We start from the raw sequence: 24769 nt of genomic DNA, 5'->3' as shown, positions 1-24769 counted from the left end.
ACATCACAACTGTTTACATTTGACTCATTTAGTCATTTACAAGCGAGCTCATGCACATGCGCAGTTGAGTCCCAATATGAGTAGTACCTTCTCCCACTTCTGGCTGCAGAAATGTGGCTGTTGGCTATGTAAGCAGCAGTAGCAGCAACCAGCCACATGGGGTACCCAGCAAAATTTTACTGGCGCACCCAATCTGCCAGATTCATACGTGCACAGCAGGCCCAGATCTAGGGGGGGGGGGGGGGGGCAAACCTGGGTATCTGAACTGGGTGGCAATTTCAGGGGTGGGGGCAAATCCATATTCTTGAGGAAAATAACCTTGTTTCGCAAAGCACCTAGCGTCCAGCACACGTCGGTCTATCAATTGATTGATTGATTGATTGATTGATTTTTATTGCCCAAAACCAAAGCATTTACAGGGATGTAAAGCTTATATAAGCAATGTCAATAAATGTACAAACAACAATGATACTAAATACACAAATAATTAATCTGTGTTAGAAATTATGCTCACAGGAATCTGTCTTTGTATAAAAACAATTTTTAATAAATAAAGTTCTTACAAATATCTTAAATTTTTTCAGCTCCAGACTGACACTGGTAGTTTATTAAATAGCTTTACAGATGTATGAAGCTGTTTAGAGTTTTGGTATATGAGCAGTAGTCTTTTCTTACATCATTACAGTGTCGTGTGTTATAACTATGTACATCAGAATTCAGATCAAAACTAGACAAGTTCTTTTTCATGTACAAGAGACATTGAAATATGTATATACATTGCAAGGTCATAATACTAAGTTTAATAAATAATTCTCTACAGCGAGTTCTACATGGTACTTTACATATCAATCTGACAGCTTTTTTCTGGGCTGTAAATAAGAATTTTGAGTAGCAATTATTTCCCCACAAGATTGTCCCATACGTCAAATGAGAGTGAATATAACTATAATAGACAGAAAGCAAGATTATCTCATCTACTGTTGCTTGCAATTTTCTGAGCATAAATATTCCTTTAGAATTTTTGGTGTTAAATAATTCATATGTGCCTGCCAGCCTAAATTATTTTGTAAAACAATGCCAAGAACCTTTACAGGAACTCTCTCTAAGGTGATAAGAAATGTTTAATTCCTGTGTTTTGTTTATGTTCATAGACAGGCTATTGTCATTGCACCAGTCAGAAAGTATATCTGCCTTGAGTGAGGTAGAGTTACTTATGTTATTGTTCGTAGACACTGTAACACTTCAACTAATATCATCTGCATACAAGTAACAGTTTGGATTATCATCTATTACATTGCTGGGTAGGTCATTCATATATAATATGAACAAGAAAGGGCCCAAGATTGACCCTTGAGGAACACCATGGTTAAAGGGTAAGAAACTAGAATATTGGTTATTGAAGTAAACAGTTTGAGATCTATTAGCTAAGTATGACTGAATAATTTTAACAGCAAAGACTGAGAAACCTACAGTTTTTAATTTCAGCAGCAGAGTGTTGTGGCACACAGTGTCAAACGCTTTTGATAAATCAAAAAACTTTGTACTTACAATAAATTTTTCTTCTTTTCCTTCAAGACAGTTATATATGTAGCTCATAACAGCATCACATGTTGATAGATTTTTCCTAAACCCAAACTGGCTATTTGAAAGTAATTGATGAGAATCTAGAAAATTGATTATTTGAATACTCATTAGTTTCTCAATGACCTTGGATAAAAGTGGTACAAGAGAAACTGGCCTATAATTGCTAGGCAAATTATTTTCACCTTTTTTGTGGACTGGGATTACTTTAGCTACATTTAATTATTCAGGGAAACAACTTTCATTAAAGCAGTAGTTTATGATGTGACAGAGAACATCTGCTATATTATGGCCACTAAGTTTCAATATTTTAGAGCTGATATTGTAAATATCCTGTAAATCATTTTTGCTAAGAGAAAGAATAACAGAGTGTACATCTTCTACACAAATGTATTCAAAATAAAAGACATTTTCCATAGCATTTTAGTTTTTATAGGCAACATCCAAATAGTAGCTAGGTTCATGTTTACTACCAGGTATCTTAGTAACTACACTATCTACACTCTTTACAAAATAATTATTAAAACTATCAGCACTAATTTTGGATCTAGATACAAATTCTTTGCTACCCTATGCTAGATTCTCATTAATGATTTTCCACATTTCTTTTGGTTTATTAATAGCTTGTGCAACCAGTTTGCAATTATATTCTAATTTATCATTTTTAATACACATTCTGTACTGATATTTGCATTCTTTATATCTTACTTTGGCATGCAGACAAGATGAATTCTTTTGCTAGGTAGTAGAAATTAATCATATGATTTTGAAACGCACCCCTGCTGGTTTTTGAACGCATTCTAAGTTGATTTCTGAATGAATTATGCATGCATAGTGTACGTGATGCCTCTGCAGGGGAATCCTCGTCACATCTAGAAATAAACTTTCCTGCAGACAAAACGAGAAGGAGCTATACGAGCTGAGCGGAATAAAGCCGAACCGGTGAATGCCAACTGCTGCTTGTTTATGTGATTGATTCGCTTTCGAATGTTTAGCGTTGTTATAATTACTAGTGAAATCTTTAGATTCAGACTACCAGAGTGGAAATAAACGACTAACAGGAATAACAGGTAAGAAAGATTCTCGGTGTACTCAAGCAAGTGAAATTTTGACAGAAATTTTTTGGCCAGATCGCTACATTAGACAGGACCAGTTGTAGTCCTGGCTAGCAGCCGCTTAAATTCCATTCTGGGAGTAGCGCGGAAAACGTACCGTACGAACACGTAATAGCGCCTAAACGGAGAATAGTCGCTGCATAACTAAACTGGTGATTGAGGCAGGTTTAGTAAAGTTAACTGGAGAATGAGATTTGACAGTGGAAGAAATAGTTTCAGAATTAGTGATGACAAGACTGTTTGATAGAAAGAGGAAGGAGAAGAAACGGGGGCATCACACAAATTACGGGAGAATATGACAATTCCAAATTTACACAAAAATTTCATTCTGATACTTTTCTGTCTTGTGCATAAGAAACTGGAGCATATGAATGAAATGTGAAACTATTTCCTAACGTAAAGCTGTTTGCTTGTAGTAGGCCAAATAGGTATTTTATATTGGTACTTCTTGAATTATATTCTGTTGTATTATAAAAATGATCATTATTGCCAAAACAGTCTTGCTTATTTGGTGTGTGTTACAATTGCTGCAATATTAGAAAGGTCTGTTTAGTTTTATCCAGCACACAGTGACAAAATAGATGTAATCAGACCGAGAAACCACACCAGTCTTGGGTACTATTTGAATTATCAGCTTTTTCAGTATTAGACAACGACATTTCTATTTTTCATGTAGCAAAACGTTTGACAAACTTTGATAAGGTAACTGTTCTTTCACAGAAAGGAAAGCACGCCATGTATAGCTGTAGCAAGATTAGAGAGAAAAATCGCTAGGACCTAAGGATTGAAGAAATGTGCACTGTTTTGCCTGTCTCTTGTCTTTACTGGTTTTAGGTATCCTATATTTAATTTTATCTCACACAGAAGAGGAAGTTACTAGCTGATAGGCAATAAAGAGTCCAGATTTTCTGAAGGGTTCTTGTTCTCCTGGTTACAAATAATCCTATCCAGTATTGAGAGGTTTCTTTTTGTGGCTTACATTTCCTCAAAGATATGTGTTTCATTTATCAGACTCTGCAGAAAGATGTGCGCTACAAAATTAACTACTAGATTTCTATGGCTGGGAGCTATCAAGTGAATTAAAATACTTCACATAACTACGTAAGCCTAAAATATGTTACTAGTTTCAGATTTTATTTTATTTACACCTTTCTGACAGTTAAGCATTAATCGCTTTGCAGAACAATAAAGTTATTTTTGTCAGTTTACTAAAGAAATTTGCCTTTATTAAGCTTTCTCGCTGAGGCACTCAATTTATTTGAAACGAAGTATTTAATTCCACACTATTGGCTAGTTTCAACTGTTCGCTGTATTTCAAGTGCACATTTTCATCTTCTAGCACGTATGGCATTATGCCATAATTAAGAACCAAACATGAGATAATACAGTACTTGTACTCCAAGAAAATTTATGTCCCAATAACCACACTGAAAAGTTTCATATCAGGTCGAGGTCTCCGTCATTGGGAATCTGGACATACAAATGTGCACTGTATGGCGAACTATACATTTTAGTATTGTTCACGAAATTCCAACACTCTTGGAGTACCCTCTTATGTGTTGTTTCTTTTATGACATAATGTAAGAAAGATCTTTTAATGTGTTACACGTACGAACATACTGTACGGGATTCCTATGCATGTGCAGTGAGGCCTCTTATCTGGTGCTCTCTGGCAACTGCTGAAATGAATCTATTTCTAACAGGCTGTGGGAAAATATTGCGAATTATTGTTCGAAAAGCGATATTTTCAAAGTAAATTTCCTTTTACTCGAGATGAACTATGTGCAAGAATGTACAATGAATTTCTTAAATCACAGAGTGTTAACTCTCTTTTAAAAATGAACTCATTGATGACGAGCCATTTAGAAGAATTTCGAGCCCGTAAGATCAGAGATTTAAGTCGGTATTAAAAATTTTACTGGCGTATTTGTGTGATGTATCTTCAAGTGTAACATGCGCTAAACAGATCAACATTATATGTGAAAGCTTAGCTTTTCTTGTAGCTTATTAATCTTCGAGACAAATATTATATGCAAAAGCTTTGCTTTTCTTGTAGCAACACTATGTATATTAATTTAAACCATTAATGTTTCCTGTTGGTGGAATTCAAATTTATACTTTCGTAATACGAAAATATGCAGCGTACATGTTGCTGCACATCAAAGATCTTTCCAAAATGTGTTTTTTCCTCCCTGAGTTTCATTTTCTAAAGTGCCGGGAAATTCTATGCTGTTGTGTAAAACCATATTCATTCAAAGGATAAGTTTTGCAGTTCCAAGGGTTAGTATACTGTCACTTAACAGGGTAAGAGTGTATTTTCACCAGGGAGAAAATGTATTTTTAACCGTGAGATCCGGGGAAAATCCGGGAATTTTTTTTCCCTGTCCACGTACACACACTGGTAATTGTAAGTGGTGCTCAAATTTTAGAATTATTTAATAAATGCTTCATAAAGATAAACAAATTAAGCAACAACATAGAAAATTACTGAAATAATGTAAATTTCTTTAGCACTGAGCAATTCAAAGGTGAACTTTTCACAACATTCAGCAAAATTGCTGTATAAGATATTCAAAATGTGATACTATCACTGAAAAGTAAAACATCAGCAGGATGGGAATAATTAATCAGTCCCATCAAAAGGTTATTTTCCAGACAGACTTAAATACAGAGTGGTTAAGCCACTATTAAAAAAAGGCACAAAACAACATATGAGAAAGTGTTGCCCAATATCTCTTTTCTATCACTACCAAAAATATGTGAAGAGCTAGTCACAATATAAATTCAAAATTTCGTAGAGAAATTTAAAATAATCTCAAAAATCAGTATGGATTTGAAAATGATGAAACCACAGCATCTACTATAAACCTTTTTGTACGTAACATCAGCTCCTCTCTACACAACTCATTGCATACCACAGGAATTTTTTGTGACTTATAAGAGGCCTTTGGTATTGAGAACCACTTCTTGGTACTCTATAAAATGGAAAAATATGGGATTGGGGGCATTGTATGACAATGGTTTAAGTCATACTGAACCAACCGAAGAGAGAGAGAGAGAGAGAGAGAGAGAGAGAGAGAGAGAGAGAGAGAGAGAGTGTGAGTGAGTGAGTGGTTATATCGTTAGAGAGAGGAACTTATACTTCAAAATGGAAAACCATTTCACAAGGAGTACCACAAGGTTCTGTCTTAGGCCCAATTCTGTTTGTTTTACATAAATGATCTACCACTTAATATTGAGTGTCACTCAGTTTTATTTGCAGATGACACTCATTGAAAGTATCAGTACTGACCAAATTCCTGAAACTGTATTAAATACTTTAGAAAAATTAGATACCTGGTTTGATTTAAATAGCTTAAAATTAAACGTGGGAAAGACTCAGTTAATGCTGTTTATAACAAGACAAGCAAACTTAAGTGATATTCAAATCAATCAGGATTTGCAGGAAGCTAGCTGTGTGAAATTCCTAGGAATGCAACTAGATAAAAATCTATCATGCAGCTCACATATACAGTACCTTAGAAATAAATTAAATATCCTAGCGTTTGCAGTGAGGATATTATACAATACTACCAGTATGGACATAAGAATAATAGTATATCACAGCCACTTCAAATCAGTAACTGTATTTTGGGGTTACTCAAAACGTATGTGTCAAACATTAAAATTTCAGAAAATAATCAACAGAAATATGTACAATGTAGGGAAAAGAAAATCATTCACCCACTGCTGAAAAAATGTAAGTAAATTAAGTGCTCCCTCATTATATACCTATGAGCTGATTTTCTTTGTACATAGTAAATGTGATTCAATTGTAGCAAATCATTTTCTGCATGACTACAGCACTAGAAATCAAAATAATTTAGTGCTGCCCATCCATTGTCTAAAACTTTATGCTCTAACTCCACAGTATATGGGTATGAAAATTGATGACAAAGTGAAAGGAAGACAACTGCTTCATGTAGCTTTAAAATACTGAAATAAAACCTTATATGAGAAACTAGTACAGAAGTGTTGCTATTCAGTAGAAAAATTGGTGAAGGACAACCTGAGTATTTGAGCAGGAGAGAGCAAGTACTTAGGACTGTTAATTTTCAAAAGCTTGTTACTTTTTAAGAAAACTTTTTATTTGTTGCATGTTAATAATAGTATATTATATCAAACACTGGAAAATCCAGGGTGGAATGTAACAATACCAGAGAAGGAAAGTTGCTACTTACCATATAGCGGAGACACTAAGTTGCGATAGGCACAATAAAAAGATTCACACAATTAAAGCTTTCAGCCATTAAGGCTTCCTGGAATCCATAACACAAATTGAAACCCTTGCCCTGCAGTAACTTGAGCAACATGCACAGCGCCACCTCAAAAAGCTCTCCATCCTACTCTCTTCCTTCTCCCGCCTCGGAGTACCACTGTCCACCACTTCTACAACGATCTCCAAACCTCCCCCACATTCCCTCATAGCCGACAAACCCTGTCTCGCAGACCTACTACCTTTACCCCACCCTCCAAAACTCCCTCCCACCACCACACAGAACCCAGAACCTAAACAGACCCGCAACACAGTTATGAACATTTCCTCCAGAAGCCTTAGTCCCACAGAAATATCATTCCTTTCCAAAGGCCTCAGCTTTTGCCCCACAAATTCAACCATACTGGACTAGTTAAAGACCTTCTTTCCTTCTCCCAGTCCCTACAGTGGAAACACTTTTTCTCTACCAACCCAATGAATCAGACTCAACCAAAGACCAATATTGAACCTTACCTAACTCAGTTCACCCCCACTGCCTCCAAACGAACCCCTGTTAACTTTCCAGAATTTCTTAACCTTGAACCTTGCCTCAACATCATTCCGCAAATCCCTCAACATGCAAACTAACCTTACATCCACAGAAAGAACCACAGTCCACCATCTAAAAACTGATCCTGACCTTATAATCCTACCTGCTGACAAAGGCTCCACCACCGTTGTTTTGAACTGCAAGGATTACGTGGCAGAAGGACTACGTCAGATGTCAGATACTTCCACCTACAAACCCTGCCACAGTGATCCCATTCCAGTAATCCAGCAGTATCTCCAGTCACTACTCAAATCCTTAGGCCCATATCAGAACCTCTCCCCAGAGTTCATCTGTCTACTTACCTGCACTCCCACCTTCTACATGCTTCCTAAAGTCCATAAAACCAACCACCCAGGATGCCCCATTGTGGCCGGTTACTGTGTCCCCACTGAGAGAATCTCTGCTCTCATAGACCAACACCTTCAACCTATTACCCGGAACCTATCCTTCTACATAAACGATACCAACCATTTCCTCGACCATCTCTCCACAGTCCCTGTCCCTTTACCACACGGTGCCCTGCTCGTCACTATTGATGCCACATCCCTGTACACTAACATTCTTAATGCCCATGGCCTTACTGTTGTCGAACACTACCTTTCCAGACACCCTATGGATTCCAAACCAACAACCTCCTTCCTAGTCTCCATGACCAAGTATATCCTCACCCACAATTACTTCTCCTTTGAAGGCATTACCTACAAACAAATCCATGGTACGGCTATGGGCAACTGCATGGCACCATCCTATACTAACCTATTCATGGGCCATCTTGAGGAGTGCTTCCTAAAAACCCAGAATCCTAAACCTCTCACCTCGTTCAGATTTGCTATCTGGATTGAAGGTGAGGTGACCTTATTCACAGTCCTCCAGAACCTCAACAACTTCTCCCCCATTTGCTTCACCTGGTCCTACTAAACCCAACAAAACACCTTCCTAGATGACGACCTTCACCTCAGAGTACCTCTGTCCATATCAAACCTACTAACCACCAGCAATACCTCCATTTTGACAGCTACCACCCATTCCATACCAAGAAGTCCCTTGCGTACAGCGTAGCCACCTGTGGTCATTGCATCTGTAGTGACAAGCAGTCCCTCTCAAAATATACCGAGGGTCTCACTGAAGCCTTCACTGAATGTAATTATCCTCCCATCCTTGTACAAAAACAAATGTCCCGTGCCTTATCTTTCCAGTCTCCCACCACAGAGGAGCATTCACCTCATAACTCAGTACCATCCGGGACTGGAGCAACTGAATTACATTCTCCGCCAGGGTTTTGATTACCTCTCGTCGTGCCCTAAAATGAGAAATGTCCTGCCCACTATCCTTCCCACCCCTCCTACTGTGGTATTCTGCCGTCCACCAAACCTACACAATATACTCGTCCATCCTTACACAACCCCTGCTCCCAATCCCTTACCTCATGGCTCATACTCCTGTAACATACCTAGATGCAAGACCTGTCCCATACATCCTCCTACCACCACCTACTCCAGTCCGCTCATTAACATCACCTATCTCATCAAAGGCAGGGCTACCTGTGAAACCAGTCGTGTCATTTACAAGCTAAGCTCCAACCACTGTGCTGCATTCTATGTAGGCATGACAACCAACAAGTTGTCTGCCCGTATAAACGGCCACCGACAAACTGTGGCTAAGAAACAAGTGGACCATCCTGTTGCTGAACACACTGCCAAACATGATATCCCTCATCTTAATGACTGCTTCACAGCCTGTGCCATATGGCTCCTTCCTACCAACACCAGCTTTTCTGAGTTGCACAGGTGGGAACTTTCCCTGCAATACATCCTATGTTCCCGTAACCCTCCTGGCCTCAACCTTCGTTAGTCACTGTCCTCACCCATCCAGCCCCGTCCCTGTTCCCATTCCAGCACTGCACAGCCGTCATTTCACCGACACACCCAGTCTTCTAATTTCTTTTATTTCTCTCCTTTCCGCTATTTACCCCCTCCCCCCTCTGCACCTTCTCTCCTGCCCTCCATCTAAACTGCAAAACTTGACTGTCCGCCACTCCCACCATACTATCCCTCCCTGCCCCAGCCTCCTCCTTACCCCCACCCAGTCGCCACTCCCATCATGCACTGGTGCTGCTGTTCCCAGTGTGGTCTCAGCTCTCTGAGACTGAAGATGTGTGTGCAAGTTGCGCTTATGTGTGTGTGTGTGTGTGCGTCTACTGCTGACAAAGGCCTTAATGGCCGGAAGCTTTAATTGTATGAATCTTTCTATTGTGCCTATCGTGACTCAGCATCTCTGGTATATGGTGAGTAGCAACCTTCCTTCTCTGGTATTGTTACGGTATATTATATGTATGATATTGTAAGAAAAATTGTAAACCAGTTTTTTTGTTTTGACAAGTCTCCTGTACATTAAGTCAATGACTTAAAATTGTATGTTACAAGACAATAAACTTCTATTCTGTTCTGTACTATTACATTTGAACTATCAGCTACATAATTAGCACAACACTTCCCAAGGTTCTGTTTTAGCAGAATGAAAACTGATTAAAAACTGCTCATATTTGGACTTTATTGTAAATATCTGTGATTCTTTGTGTATTACATCACTTTGATAGGAGATGTATTTTTCTCTAATAATTATTAATTATTAGAGTTTCCTTAACTAATTTGCTTCATAATCTTCAGGAGTGTGCTTCATGTATCCAACTGATGTGAAGTTCTCTTCATTGTTTGCAGGGTATGGTGGAGAAATGGTTAATTCAGGTGCAGATATTGATGATTCAGTCTCTTAAAGATATTGCTATGCAAGCTGTTTTAGCATACACTTCTACCCCCAGATCATCATGGGTACTAAACTGGCCAGGTCAAATTGTTATATGTGGCAGCTGCATTCACTGGACTACAGAAGTGTCAGCCTCAATTCAAAACAGCAAACTCAGAGTGAGTTAAACAGTGATCATTGCAACATGTAAATATGTCTCTCACATGTTGTGGTTTCGTTTGTAGTATTATACATGTTCAGTTTTCCTGCTGTTGGAATGCATTATAAGCTTTTCTTTTAATTTCAGAGTTTAAACTAACATTGGTTTATTGTCAGTGCAGATTGTTTGCATGAAATTTGCATATGTTATTGTAGAATTAGTGAATATTACAGCAATGTCAAAGTATTTGTGGTATTTATAATGCAGCCATTAGTTTCCCTAGTGAGGATTGTAAATTTATTGTGTAAAATTATTGTTGTAACAAGTAACAACCCTTCACATAGTTCATAAATACTGTCATACCACAATTAATACAGTACACATACATGGAATAGTTGGAAATATATGAAACACATGCCAATATGTTGCAAATTTAACTAATAAACTGACACAAGAATTTTGACTAACAGAAGCTGCATGAAAAACTGGTATGAAGAGTTGTTTGGGGAGGGGAGGTGAGAGGGCTACTGGTCTATACAGATTTTCATTGACTCAACAAACTTCAAAACTTGCATTCATATCCTTATAAAATGCATGACTTTGCTGCATTTAATAAAACTAGTAAGAGACTTAGGACTGAAAAAGCCATGGGCTCAAGGTAGTTATTAACACTGAGACTCATTACTGGTGGTATTTGTTGTGACAGTGGCACGAGATTTAAACGTGCCGCTACGTAAGTACATAAACACGGCGATAGAGGTGCTCCGCAGCTCGGCTGAGCGCAGGAGCGCCACCTGGCTATGAACGGCGCCGGCCGCATGTCACGGCACGGCAGTTGAGTGACAGCTACGGAGTTGGTAGCATGAAACCCACTATTGTTTCTACGTTTGTATATCCACGCAATTTATTCGTGAATTAAAGGTTATAACACTTTTTGGCGACGAGGTCGGATATTTTTTTTCCAGCGTTGGAGTATTGCACATTCGTGTCTGGGCAGACATGGAACAGCTTATGCAAGTGCTCATTGAACAACAAACACGGCTGACGGCTGCTATTCAGGCGTTGTCGACATCGCTTACTCATCGTCTGTCGTCCTCTTCTCCGCCTCCGTTCCCTCCTTACGACGAGGCCGCTGAAGACTGGGAGGATTATGAGAAGCGTTTGCGGCAACACTTCTTGGCTTTTGGCATTGTCGACGCTCCGATGTGTAAGTCGTTATTTCTATCTTGGATTTCCCCACGGGTCTATCAGCTGCTATCTCAGTTAGCACCTCTGCGGGTACCTGCCTCTCTGTCCTTCCAAGAAATGTGTGACTTATTGTCTAACTATTACCAAAGAAAACACCCACGTTGTTGCCACCCGCGTGGCGTTCTACCGGTGTCGTAAACAGCCCCATCAATCTTACCGGGCTTGGGCGGCGGAACTACACGGTCTGAGTAGGAAATGTCAGTTTGTCACGGACACTCATCATGAGTCTTATGCTGATTCAATGCTTAGGGATGCTATTCTACGGCTTGCTCCTGATAAAGAAGTTCGACAACGTGCCCTACAACTGCCAAACCCGTCGTTGTCGGAAGTTATAAGCATCGCTCAATCCTTTGAAGTGTCTCACGCTGCTGGCGAGCAAATAGACACGTGGTGTGATGTGGGCACTGTACAGTCAACTTTCGACACGGACAATTTGCCTGTTTCCCAGGAGAACAATGATGTGGCGGCGGTTCACTCGCGTAAACAACATCGCGTTGGGCTGCAACGCTCGCAGCGAAAACAGCAACCACAGAAACAGGTTCGTTCCGCCCTTCCTTCTTGTCCACGTTGTTTCGTACAGCATGACAGGGCCGCGTGTCCAAAATGTTGGGTCACGTGTAAATCATGTAGGAAAAAAGGCCACATTGCTTCTGTGTGTCAGTCCCCTCATGTTCCTGTCGACGAGGACGAGGCATCGGACATGGATGTTAACTGTGTGCTTTCTCAAACAAATAAGTTGTTTGTTACTGTTTGTGTTCTGGATAAAGACATTCGCATGCAAGTGGACACTGGCTCTGCAGTAACTCTCATTAATTCTCGCACGTATTTGGAGTTGGGCTCCCCTCCCTTGTCTCCAGTTACATGAAATCTGAGAACTTATAATAAACAGAAAATTCCTATCGTGGGCCAGTTTGATGCTTCCACTGCTTACAAGTCTGTTGTTCGGCCCCTCACGTTTTACATGGTGGATCATGCGGGCACTGAAAATCTGTTCGGGTATGATGCTTTCCAGTTGTTTGGGTTCTCCATTGATGATGATGTGCACCTCATATCTGAGGATATTCCGTATCAACAGCTGGATGGACTGTGTTCTGAATTCTCATCCGTGTTCTCTGCTGGTCTGGATCGTGCCAAGGATTTTGAAGCCCACATTACTCTTAAACCTACAGCTCGCCCTAAGTTTTTCCGGGCACGCCCTATTCCGATGGCGTTGCGTGCACCTGTCAAGGCTGAGATAGACAGGTTAACAGCTTCAGGGATTCTCCTTCCTGTTACCTCCAGCGAATGGGCATCGCCAATCGTGGTGGTTTCTAAACCCAACGGGAGTCTGCGATTGTGTGACGATTTTAAAGCCACTGTCAACGCTCAGAGTCTCATTCACACTTATCCTCTTCCCCGTCCTGAGGAGTTATTTACCAAGCTCGCTGGGGGCCAGTTCTTTTCCAAACTTGACTTATCGGAGGCGTACCATCAGTTGCCGTTGGATGCGTCTTCCAAGGAATTTCTCGTCATCAATACTCCTTGTGGGTTGTATCCGTACCAGCGGTTACCATTTGGTGTCGCTAGCGCGCCGGCCATTTTTCAGCGGTTTTTGGAACAGCTCACGGCTTCCGTTCCTGGCTGCATCAACTACCTGGATGAAATTAATGTCACGGGGGCCTCCACTGAGGAGCACCTTCGCAATTTGCGTTCATTATTTTGGGTTATGCATTCGGTTGGGTTGAAGTGCAATCTGGACAAGTCACAGTTCTTCCAACCCTCCATTGTGTATCTTTGTTTCCACTTGTTCCGTGACGGTATACGTCCTCTCCGTCAGCACGTTGCGGCCATCACCGCTCTCCCCCGGCCGTCTACGGTCAAAGAACTTCAGGCGTTTCTAGGCAAGATTGCTTATTATCACAAATTCATTCCATCCGCGGCGGCGGTGGCTCATCCTCTGCATCAGCTGTTACGCAAAGACGTACCTTTCTGTTGGTCCGACAAGTGTGAGCAGGCTTTTGTTCGCCTGAAGGCTCATTTGCAGTTGGCGCCTTGTCTTGCCACCTTCTGTCCGGGTCAGCACTTGGTTCTGGCGACTGACGCGTCACAGTATGGCCTAGGGGCTGTTCTCGCCCATCGGTATGAGGATGGGTCGGAACGACCCATCGCCTATGCTTCAAAGACCCTCAACGATGCCCAACAGCGTTACTCTCAAATCGAAAAGGAGGCGCTCGCTATCATTTATGCTCTAAAAAAGTTCAGCGTTTTTTTTGTATGGTTCTAAGTTTCACCTCATCACCGACCACAAGCCGCTGGTCTCTCTGTTCAGCCCTTCGGCGTCGCTTCCGGATAAGGCGACTCACCGCCTGCAACGTTGGGCCTTATACTTGTCTCGTTTTCACTATGAGATTCACTATCGCCCCACGGCCCAGCACGCCAACGCTGACACGTTGACGCGTTTGGCGATGGGCCCCGACCCGGTTTTCGATCGAGATGAACTACTCTGTTTCCACATTGGTGAGGAAGAACGTCGTGCGGTCGAGGGTTTTCCTCTTACAGGTTCGCAGGTCGCGTCGGCTACTGCACGGGACCCGGTCCTGCGTCAGGTGATCGGTTTTGTTCAACGGGGTTGGCCGGACAGGACCAAGGACCGGGCATCGGATCCCCTTCGCAACTACCATGCCTTGCGCCTTCGTCTGTCTGTTTGTGAGGGTGTTGTTCTTCTGGCCATGGATGGCGCATCTCCACGGGTCGTGGTGCCAGCTTCTCTTCGCAAAGATGTTCTCAAACTATTGCATGAAGGCCACTGGGGGTTTCTCGGACTAAGTCCCTGGCCCGCAGGCATGTTTATTGGCCCGGTATCTATTCGGACATCTCCCACATGGTCGCTGCGTGTGGTCAGTGTGCTCAACAACTGGCTGCACTCCGTACAATGCCCTCTCCGTGGCCTGATCCGGCGCAGCCATGGGAACGGGTGCACGCTGACTTTGCTGGCCCCTTCCTCGGCACTTATTGGCTACTGTTGATTGACGCCTTCTCGAAGTCTCCGTTTGTGGTTCGATGTCCGTCGCCCACCACTGCGGCGACGATGCTGGCTTTGTCCAAAATGTTTGCGCTAGAAGGTCTTCCCTCCACGATTGTCACGGACAACGGCCCTCAGTTCTCTTCGCAGGCCTTCCGTGATTTTTGTACTGGACAAGGGATTCATCATGTTACAGCACCGCCCTTCCATCCCCAATCGAATGGGGAGGTCGAGCGCCTTGTCCGCACTTTCAAAAGTCAGATGAAAAAATTCCTTACTGATTTTTCTAACGATGACGTTCTGTTGCAATTTATGAGTTCTTATCGCTTCATGCCTCTGGGTGATCGCAGCCCTGCTGAACTCTTGCATGGCCGCCAACCGCGCACTCTACTGCACCTGCTTCATCCTGTCAGGCCTAGTACTGTCCCCCCTCGTGCGGGAAAATACTCGGTGGGCGCCGACGTGTGGGTACGAGGGTATGGATCTCGCCCTAAATGGATTCCAGGGGTGGTCAAGGCTCTTCGCGGCCGCCGGCTTTGTGAAATACGTACGGACGACAGCATGGTTGTTCGTCATTACGACCAGATGCGCCCCCGAGTGGTGGCCACGCCGGTGCCACCGCCCTTTCTTTCGCCTCCACCAGCCCGAGAAGCCAGTCCTGTCGCTGCTGCTGCTGATCTCCCATGCGTGTCGCTGCAGCCAACGTCGCTGCCGCTTCCGAGTACGCCGGAACCAGCCCCAGTCGCGACGCCGCCTTCTCCGGGACCCATCTCGCTGGAGCACATCCCCAGGTCCACGACACCTATGGATGCTGCTCCGGAGTTTTCACCCATCATCTCGTCCAGGAGGCACGTTCCACCCACAGGCTTCCGTCCTGGATATTTTCGACCATATTCTCGTGTTTCTCCGCGGGATCTTCTCGGGGTCTCCCAAGAGGCCTTGGATGTCTCCGCACTGTCTGTGTCTCCAAGGAAGTGAGTGTGTTTTTTTTCAAGGGGGTAAAAGTGTTGTGACAGTGCCACGAGATTTAAACGTGGCGCTACGTCAGTACACAAACACGGCGATAGAGGCGCTCTGCAGCTCGGCTGAGCGCGGGAGCGCCACTTGGCTATGAACGGCGCCGGCCGCATGTCACGGCACGGCAGTTGAGTGACAGCTACGGAGTTGGTAGCATGAAACCCACTATTATTTCTACGTTTGTATATCCACGCAATTTATTCTTGAATTAAAGGTTATAACAGTATTGCCCCAGGTAGCCAAGAATAAATACGATGTGTCCAAAATTAAGTATTCATGCAACATTTTAATGAATACTTTGGATTTACTAGATAGTCGATAATAAAGTTTAACATAAAAAGTAATCATCTTCTGTTAACAGCATGTTTCATTATTCTTGTGATGAATGAAATGCACATGAAAACCACACTATGTGAATTTTTGGTCAACTGCAAAAGGAAAATTGAAGGGAAAATTGTATACATAGAGACTCACAGTACGAATACCAGCACAGTAACAGTCGAACAGCAGAACAGGTAGACAGAAGACCATCGAGCACAGATTTGTCAACAAGGACAGTAGTGACACATTCAATCTCTCAACAAATAACAAAATTTAATGATAATCGTGGACATGCACAACAGCAGGGTTCCTAGCATGATACAAGAAATGAACACCAACTAAACTTTGCTAATGGTGACTTTGATGATAGAGAAGTTTTTATTATTTTTTAATAAATGCAAGAGTATTGATTTAATGATGTGTTTTGCCTTTGTAGGGCATTGCCAGATTATCTACAAAAAGAATAAAAGGAAAATAATAGTTCAGGTAAGGTGCTATCATGCATGGCTGTAATAAAATATCTAATGAAATTTTTACAAACCATGGATTGAGAGACATTCATAAAACTATTATGCTGTAAGAAGCAGACATCCAGATCAAGCTAACTGGGTCACGAACTTGGGCAATGAATATGAATTGATATACAAACCTTAATAAGAAAGAGTAAATGACACAGTGGTAAGTCAAATAAAGTGTTAAATTACAAAACAATACCACCTATACAGTTGCGATGGCCGGTGCTGTGGTGCAGCTATAAGGACCACAGTTACTATCATACTATAATGAAAACCACCTATCACAACAGAAGACATCAGTCATATATACGGTTAAGCATTAGACCGAGTTTCGCATGTGGTTAAGTGGCGGGAACACGTGCAGACAGTACTCCTAAAGTTTTACACTGTAAATTAGATTTCTAATAAATATTCCAAAGTTAAGCTGCAGAAGCACTATAATAAAGAACAACAATGAAATAACAAGTGCAACAGGATAGTCATTAAAAATTAAATTTTTTTTTTTAAAGAAACAAATTTGAATGGCACACCAATAGGCCATGCACATGATAGCAAACTGAGTGGGCCACAGAAAGGAGAAAGTGGAGCAAAAAATGTATTTATCTCTGTGTAAACATTACTTACAGCAATAAAAACTCTGATTTGCCACTTACAATCTAAAAAGTAAAAGTGTAAAAATTTTTAGATAATTAAAATGTTACGTAAGTACAAGAATATCTATAGGATGAAAAGTAGCTATAAAAGAATTGACATCATTTAGAGAAAGGTCTACATGAGGGGAGTACCAGGTAAATGCACAAAAACACATGCCTATGATTAGAACAGTGAATGTATGCAAAGGGATTTCAGCATGAAAAGTGGCAGGGAATGAATCATCTTAAAAGACATTGAATAATGTAAGGAAGAAACTGGCCAGGTGCGAGTAAGACTCACGCACATAGGGTTTCATTATGTATACAGACAGTTCATCCACTCTGGGAACTGAAGATCTTGACACTTTCTGTCTGTTATCAACATTTGATACTGCCAAGATATTGATCCCACGGGTTTCAAGACATTCAACAATGTTTTAATTTGAAGTTTTAAGTCCCATAACCAGTGACAATTTTTTTTTGTGATAAAACTGTAAATTACAGTTTTCTGATTTTTTTCCCTTTATGTGTACTAAGATACTTTTCTTCTCGCCAAATTTAATGATTCTATACCAAAGGGAAGTACATTGTAGGTTTTAATGAGTGAGTCTCGAAGTATCAAAATGTGTGATATAAATGGCTGGAAACGGAAGAGGTCATAGATGAAAATGAAATGGGAGATACGATACTGCGTGAAGAATCTGACAGAGCACTGAAAGAACTAAGTCAAAAAAAGCCCCGGGAATAGACAACATTCCATTAGTGCTACTGATAGCCTTGGTAATAATTCCAATCCCAAAGAAAGCAGTGGTTGTAGGTGTGAAAATTACCGAACTATCAATTTAATAAGTCATGGCTGCAAAATACTAATGTGAATTCTTTACAGATGATTGGAAAAACTGGTAGAAGCTGAACTTGGGGAAGATCAGTTTGGATTCCTTAGAAATGTTGGAACACGTGAGGCAATTCTGACCCTACGACTTTTCTTAGATAACAGATTAAGGAAAGGCAAAGCTACTTTTCTAGTATTCGTAGACATAGAGAAAACTTTTGACAATGTTGACTGGAATACTCTCTTTCAAATTCTGAAGGTGGCACGGCTCAAATACAGAAAACGGAAGCTTATTTACAATTTGTACGGAAACCAGATGACTGTTATAAGAGTTGAAGGGCACGAGAGGCAAGCAGTGGTTGGGAAGGTAGAGAGACAGGGTTGTAGCCTATCCCAGATGTTATTCCATCTATATGTTGAGGAAACAGTAAATGAAACAAAAGAAAAATTTGGAGTAGGAATTAAAATCCATTGAGAAGAAATAAAAACTTTGAGTTTTGCTGATGATATTGTAATTCTGTCAGAGACAGCAAAGGACCTGGAAGAGCAGTTGAATGGAATAGACAGTGTCTTGAAAGGAGGATAAAAGATGAACATCAACAAAAGCAAAACAAAGATAATGGAATTTAGTCGAATTAAATTGGGTGATGCTGCCAGAATTAGAGTAGGAAATGAGACACTTAAAGTAGTAAAGGAGTTTTGCTATTTGGGGAGCAAAATAACTGATGATGATCAGAGTAGAGAGGGTATAAAATGTAGAATGCAATGGCAAGGAAAGTGTTTCTGAAAAAGAGAAATTTGTTAACATCGAGTATAGATTTAAATGTGAGGAAGTCTGTTCTGAAAGTACAGGGTGATTCAAAAAGAATACCACAACTTTAAAAATGTGTATTTAATGAAAGAAACATAATATAACCTTCTGTTATACATCATTACAAAGAGTATTTAAAAAGGTTTTTTTTCACTCAAAAACAAGTTCAGAGATGTTCAATATGGCCCCCTCCAGACACTCGAGCAATATCAACCCGATACTCCAACTCGTTCCACACTCTCTCTAGTATATCAGGCGTAACAGTTTGGATAGCTGCTGTTATTTCTCGTTTCAAATCATCAATGGTGGCTGGGAGAGGTGGCCGAAACACCATATCCTTAACATACCCCCTTAAGAAAAAATCGCAGGGGGTAAGATCAGGGCTTCTTGGAGGCCAGTGATGAAGTTCTCTGTCACGGGCTGCCTGGCGGCCGATCCATCGCCTCGGGTAGTTGAAGTTCAGGTAGTTACGGACAGATAAGTGCCAATGTGGTGGCGCTCCATCCTGCTGAAATATGAATTGTTGTGCTTCTTGTTCGAGCTGAGGGAACAGCCAATTCTCTAACATCTCCAGATACTGTAGTCCAGTTACAGTAGCATCTTAGCATCAACTGACGCTGACGCCTAGTCCACAGCGCCTCAAGCGAACAAATGTACAACTAAATGAAACTTTATAGCTCCCTTAATTCGCCAACAGATAGTGCTTAGCTCTGCCTTTTGTCGTTGCAGAGTTTTAAATTCCTAAAGTTGTGGTATTCTTTTTGAATCACCCTGTATTTGTATGGAGTGTGGCCATGTTGTTGTTGTTGTTGTTGTTCTGGTCTTCAGTCCAGAGACTGGTTTGATGCAGCTCTCCATACTACTCAATCCTGTGCAAGCTTCTTCATCTCCACGTACCTACTGCAACCTACATCCTTCTGAGTCTGTTTAGTGTACTCATCCCTTGGTCTCCCTCTACTATTTTTACCCTCCACGGTGCCCTCCAATACTAAATTGGTGATCCCTTGATGCCTCAGAATATGCCCTACCAACCCATCCTTTCTTTTAGTCAAGTTGTGCCACAAATTTCTCTTCTCCCCTATTCTATTCAATACCTCCTCATTAGTTACGTGATCTACCCATCCAATCTTCAGCATTCTTCTGTAGCACCAGATTTCGAAAGCTTCTATTATCTTCTTGTCTAAACTATTTATTGTCCATGTTTCACTTCCATACATGGCTACACTCCATACAAATACTTTCAGAAACCACTTCCTGACATTTAAATCTAAACTCGATGTTAACAAATTTCTCTTATTCAGAAACGCTTTCCTTGCCATTGCCAGTCTACATTTTATATCCTCTCTACTTCAACCATCATCAGTTATTTTGCTCCCCAAATAGCAAAACTCCTTTACGACTTTAAGTGTCTCATTTCCTAATCTAATATCCTCAACATCACCCGACTTAATTCGACTACATTCCATTATCCTCGTTTTGCTTTTGTTGATGTTCATCTTATATCCCCCCTTCAAGATACCATCCATTCCGTTCAACTGCTCTTCTAAGTCCTTTGCTGTCTCTGACAGAATTACAATGTCATCGGCGAACCTTAAAGTTTTTATTTCTTCTCCATGGATTTTAATACCTACTCCATATTTTTCTTTTGTTTCCTTTACTGCTTGTTCAATATACAGATTGAATAACATCGGAGATAGGCTACAACCCTGTCTCACTCCCTTCCCAACCACTGCTTCCCTTTCATGTCCTTCGACTCTTATAACTGCCATCTGGTTTCTGTACAAATTGTAAATAGCCTTTTGCTCCCTGTATTTTATCCTTGCCGTCTTCAGAATTTGAAAGAAAGTATTCCAGTCAACATTGTCAAAAGCTTTCTCTAAGTCTACAAATGCTAGAAACATAGGTTTGCCTTTCCTTAACCTTTCTCCTAAAATAAGCCGTAGAGTCAGTCAGGTGTTCCCATATTTCTATGGAATCCAAACTGATCTTCCCCGCGGTCGGCTTCTACCAGTTTTTTCCATTCCTCTGTTAAGAATTCACATTAGTATTTTGCAGTCATGGCTTATTAAACTGATAGTTCGGTAATTTTCTCATCTGTCAACTCCTGCTTTCTTTGGGATTGGAATTATTATATTCTTCTTGAAGTCTGAGGGTATTTCGCCTGTCTCATACATCTTGCTCACTATATGGTAGAGTTTTGTTAGGCCTGGCTCTCCCAAGGGTGTCATTAGTTCTAATGGGATGTTGTCTACTCCTGGGGCCTTGTTTCGACTTTGATCTTTCAGTGCTCTGTCAAACTCTTCACGCGGTATCATATCTCCAATTTCATCTTCACCTACATCCTCTTCCATTTCTAATATTGTCCCCAGGAACATCGCCCCTTTGCTTAGTACTGGGTTTCGATCTGTGCTCTTGATATTCATGCAAGTCTTCCTCTTTTCTCCAAAGGTCTCTCTAATTTTCCTGTAGGCAGTATCTATCTTACCCTTAGTGATATGTGCCTCTACATCGTTACATTTGTCCTCTAGGCATCCCTGCTTAGCTATTTTGCATTTCCTGTCGATCTCATTTTTGAGACGTTTGTATTCCTTTTTGCCTTCTTCTTTTACCACACGTTTGTATTTTCTCCTTTCATCACTAAAAAATTCATCTCTTCTGTTAGCCAAGGATTTCTATTAGCCCTCGTCTTTTTACCTACTTGATCCACTGCTGCCTTCACTACTTCATGTCTCAAAGCTACCCATTCTTCTTCTACTGTATTTCTTTCCCCCATTCTTGTCAATTGTTCTCTTATGCTCTCCCTCAAGCTCTCTACAACATCTGGTTTAGTCAGTTTATCCAGGTCCCATCTCCTCAATTTCCCACCTTTTTGCAATTTCTTCAGTTTTAATATACAGTTTTGGTGACGCTGCGAAGTAGTCTTCTTTCAGTTCTGTAGAGTCTGTCCGCCTGGCTCTTCGCCAGACCAGCCAGGGGTGCGGCTGCATACTCCACGACCGGCCTGACGAAGGTCTCGTATGTGTGCAGGGCCGCCTCCAGGCGGCAGCCACGGAGGCGACCCCGCACCTGTCGTATGAGTCCTTGTCTTTTTCTTGTTCTGTTGAGGAGGTAGCTGATGTGCGTCTGCCAGTTTAGATTCTTATCTAGGAACACGCCTAAGTACTTCGTGGAGTCTGTGAGCGTCAGTGGCGTGTTCCATTGGGTCAGTTGTAAGTCGCCAGTGTTTTGGTTTCTGTTCTTGGTTTGGTGTCTGTGTTGGAAGAGTACGGTTTGTGTTTCGGTCGGGTTGGGTCGAATTCGCCACTGAGTCATCCAGGTCTGAAGTTTTTGTAGGTAGTCTGTCGTTTTCCGTTGTATGGTCCTGGTGTTTAGTGCAGTGCACCAATATCCAGTGTCGTCTGCATATAGTGCGACTGTCTCGTCTGGTGCCACCGTGGTGGGGATGTCTGCAGCGTACAGGGTCGGTGACAGGGTGCCTCCTTGCGGGACACCTGCCTGTGGCGTGAATGGTTCGGATTGTTGATCCCCTACACGGATCCTGCATATTCTGTTACTAAGGTAGACTTGTATGATTTTAATGAATTTGGTGGGGATTCCTAGTCGGCTCAGTTTGAGGAGGATCCCTGGATGCCACAACTTGTCGAATGCACGCTCGATGTCTAGGAATACTGCGAGCGTGCATCGTCCGTCGTTGAATCCCTTAGTAATGCTGTGGGTGAGTTTAAAGAGGGGGTCATTCGTCGAGTGGTTGGGTCTGAAGCCTGACCGGATTGTCGGGGGTAGTCCTTTGTCTTCTGTGAATTTTCTAAGTCTGTTCGCTAATATGCGTTCGTAGGTCTTCCCTATTACGTCAAGCAGAGAGATTGGTCTGTATGAGCGGGGGTCAGTCTTTGGTTTGTCAGGCTTGAGGATCATTATTGTCCTACTCGTCTTCCAGTTGGTCGGTAACGTTTCGTAAGTGAGGCAGTAATTGAAGATTATGGAGAGAATGGGGATGAGGATGTGTGGGGGAGGGGGGGGGGGGGGCGGCTTTCTGTAGGTGCAGTCATCGGATTTCGTTTTGTCCAGGAGCGGAGTTACGTCCTGTGTGGATGGCTTCGGCTATTTCAGTGTTGGTTATTTCCTTGGTCAGGTTGTGTTCGTTCTCTGTGTCCACTGTTGCTGTGGTGAGTAGTCGATTCAGTTGTAGTTCAACTGTACATCTGTGTACTTCATCAAAGAGATTGTTGTTGGGAAAGGAGTAGACCTCCTGCAGTACCTGTTTGAAGATGGTGGCCTGTTCACGTTTGTCTGTTGTCGGTTCGTTGTTTGTTATTAAGGTGAGTCCAGTAGTTCGTCGTCGTCCCGTTAGTGTTCTGAATTTTTTCCAGAATTTGCCTCCACTCCTGTAGTCTAGTTGTTTGCAGGTGTTGTTCCACTGTGTTTGTCTATGTGTGGATATTATGTTTCTGACTCTGTTGTTTAGTCTGTTCCAAAGTCGTCTTAGATCTGGGTTGTTCGTACGTCTTATCTCTCTGCGTAGTCGTTTCTTTTGTTGTATTAGCTGTAGGGCCTCACGGGGGATAGTTGGTCTCCAGTTATTTATGATTTTTCGTCGGCATTGCTTCGTCGGTGGCTTGTTTGATTGCGTCTTCGAGGCGTCTGGTCACTAACTGTAGGTCAATGTCGTCAGTGATGCTCACTGGGAAGTTTAGTTGGTCTGTGATGACTTCGCCATATCGTTCCCAATTAGCATTTGCGTAGTTGCGGATGGTACGTCTGGTGGGAGGAGGGTCTGGAGGGTTGAGTGCCTCTGTGGAGAAGGCGAGTGGTAGGTGATCGCTCGTTATCGGATTGCCAATCTTTGGGGAGGTGATGGTGTCCGTCAGTGTGGGGCTAAACTGGATGTGGTCAGGGGCAGACTGTCCGTTGTGCCCTATGAAGGTGTATTCATAGATGGGAAGGCGGTCTATTGGTTGTGTTGCTAGGATGTCAAGGAGTGTGCGTCCGTTTTGGTTATCTGTCCAGTCTCCGAGTTGGGGTTGTCTGGCGTTGAGGTCGGATAAGAGAATGAATTTGTCCAAGGTTTGCAGGTGTTGTAGGAGTTGGAGTGGGAGGGGACTGTAGGGGGGGGGGGGGGGGGGTTGTATAGGCATGCCACTGTGATTGTATGTCTGTTAGTTCCCCTGATTTTAACCATTATTGCCTCTAGGTTTTGTAGTGCTGGGGGGAGGGGGATTTCGGTGGCGGGTATCGAGTTTAGGACGTACATAGCTACACCTCCCCTACCGTCAGCCCTATCTTTATGAAAGCAGTTGAATTTAGGGATATTGCAGTCCCTTTCCTCTTTCAACCTGGTTTTGGCCACACCCGCTACATGTATGTGGTCATTTATGAGTGTATGCATCAGCAGAGTTCGTCTTTTTACTACCCCCCTCGCATTTACGAAGAGGAAGTTTGTGCGAGTGTTAGCAGTGTTATCCATGTATTAGTCTTGGAAGAGGTGTTGTCCTGCTGTTTTAACTTCTGGTAGTTGGGTGGGGTGTGTGGTGAGCGTCATCGGGAGTCCTATTTTGACTGTTTTCTGGTGGTCCGTTTAGTGTGTCATCGTGTGTGCTGAGTAGTCTTGTTTGTGGGTGCCACTGATCTTTAACGGTGATGTGCAGTCTGCATCCTGTGTGGGTGGCTTTTATTGTTTTTTCCAGGGCTTGAAAAGCGACCTGGTTAATTGTTTTAATGATCTCCTCCTTCCTGTCCTGAAACAGGTTAGTCAGGGTGCCGGCTAGGACCCTCAGGAAGTCTGCTTTCAGCACCTTCTCCTGATGGATGTCCTCCACTGCGATCTGCGCTGGCTCGTCGATTAGCTTGATGGGGGCTCGAAGCAGTGGGCAGCAGTAGGAGAGTGCTGAATGGGGGCCTTCACATTTGGGGCATTTTTCAGCGCCAAGGCTGTTGCATTGGGAGAGCGAGT

At 42.2% G+C, this 24769-nt stretch overlaps 1 protein-coding gene across 1 annotated transcript in view; it reads left to right on the top strand.

Annotated features, from left to right (window-relative positions):
• LOC126163202 (dynein axonemal heavy chain 3) overlaps positions 1–24769 on the top strand; it is a 1221238-nt gene that overhangs the window by 303868 nt on the left and 892601 nt on the right. The window contains exon 19 of the mRNA XM_049920156.1: positions 10258–10461. Within this exon, the coding sequence (XP_049776113.1) occupies positions 10258–10461 (204 nt within the window). The remainder of the gene's footprint in view (positions 1–10257; positions 10462–24769) is intronic.

The sequence above is a fragment of the Schistocerca cancellata genome, chromosome 2 (genome assembly GCF_023864275.1).
Source record: "Schistocerca cancellata isolate TAMUIC-IGC-003103 chromosome 2, iqSchCanc2.1, whole genome shotgun sequence".
Lineage (NCBI taxonomy): Eukaryota > Metazoa > Arthropoda > Insecta > Orthoptera > Acrididae > Schistocerca > Schistocerca cancellata.
This window is presented reverse-complemented; position numbering and strand designations above follow the sequence as displayed.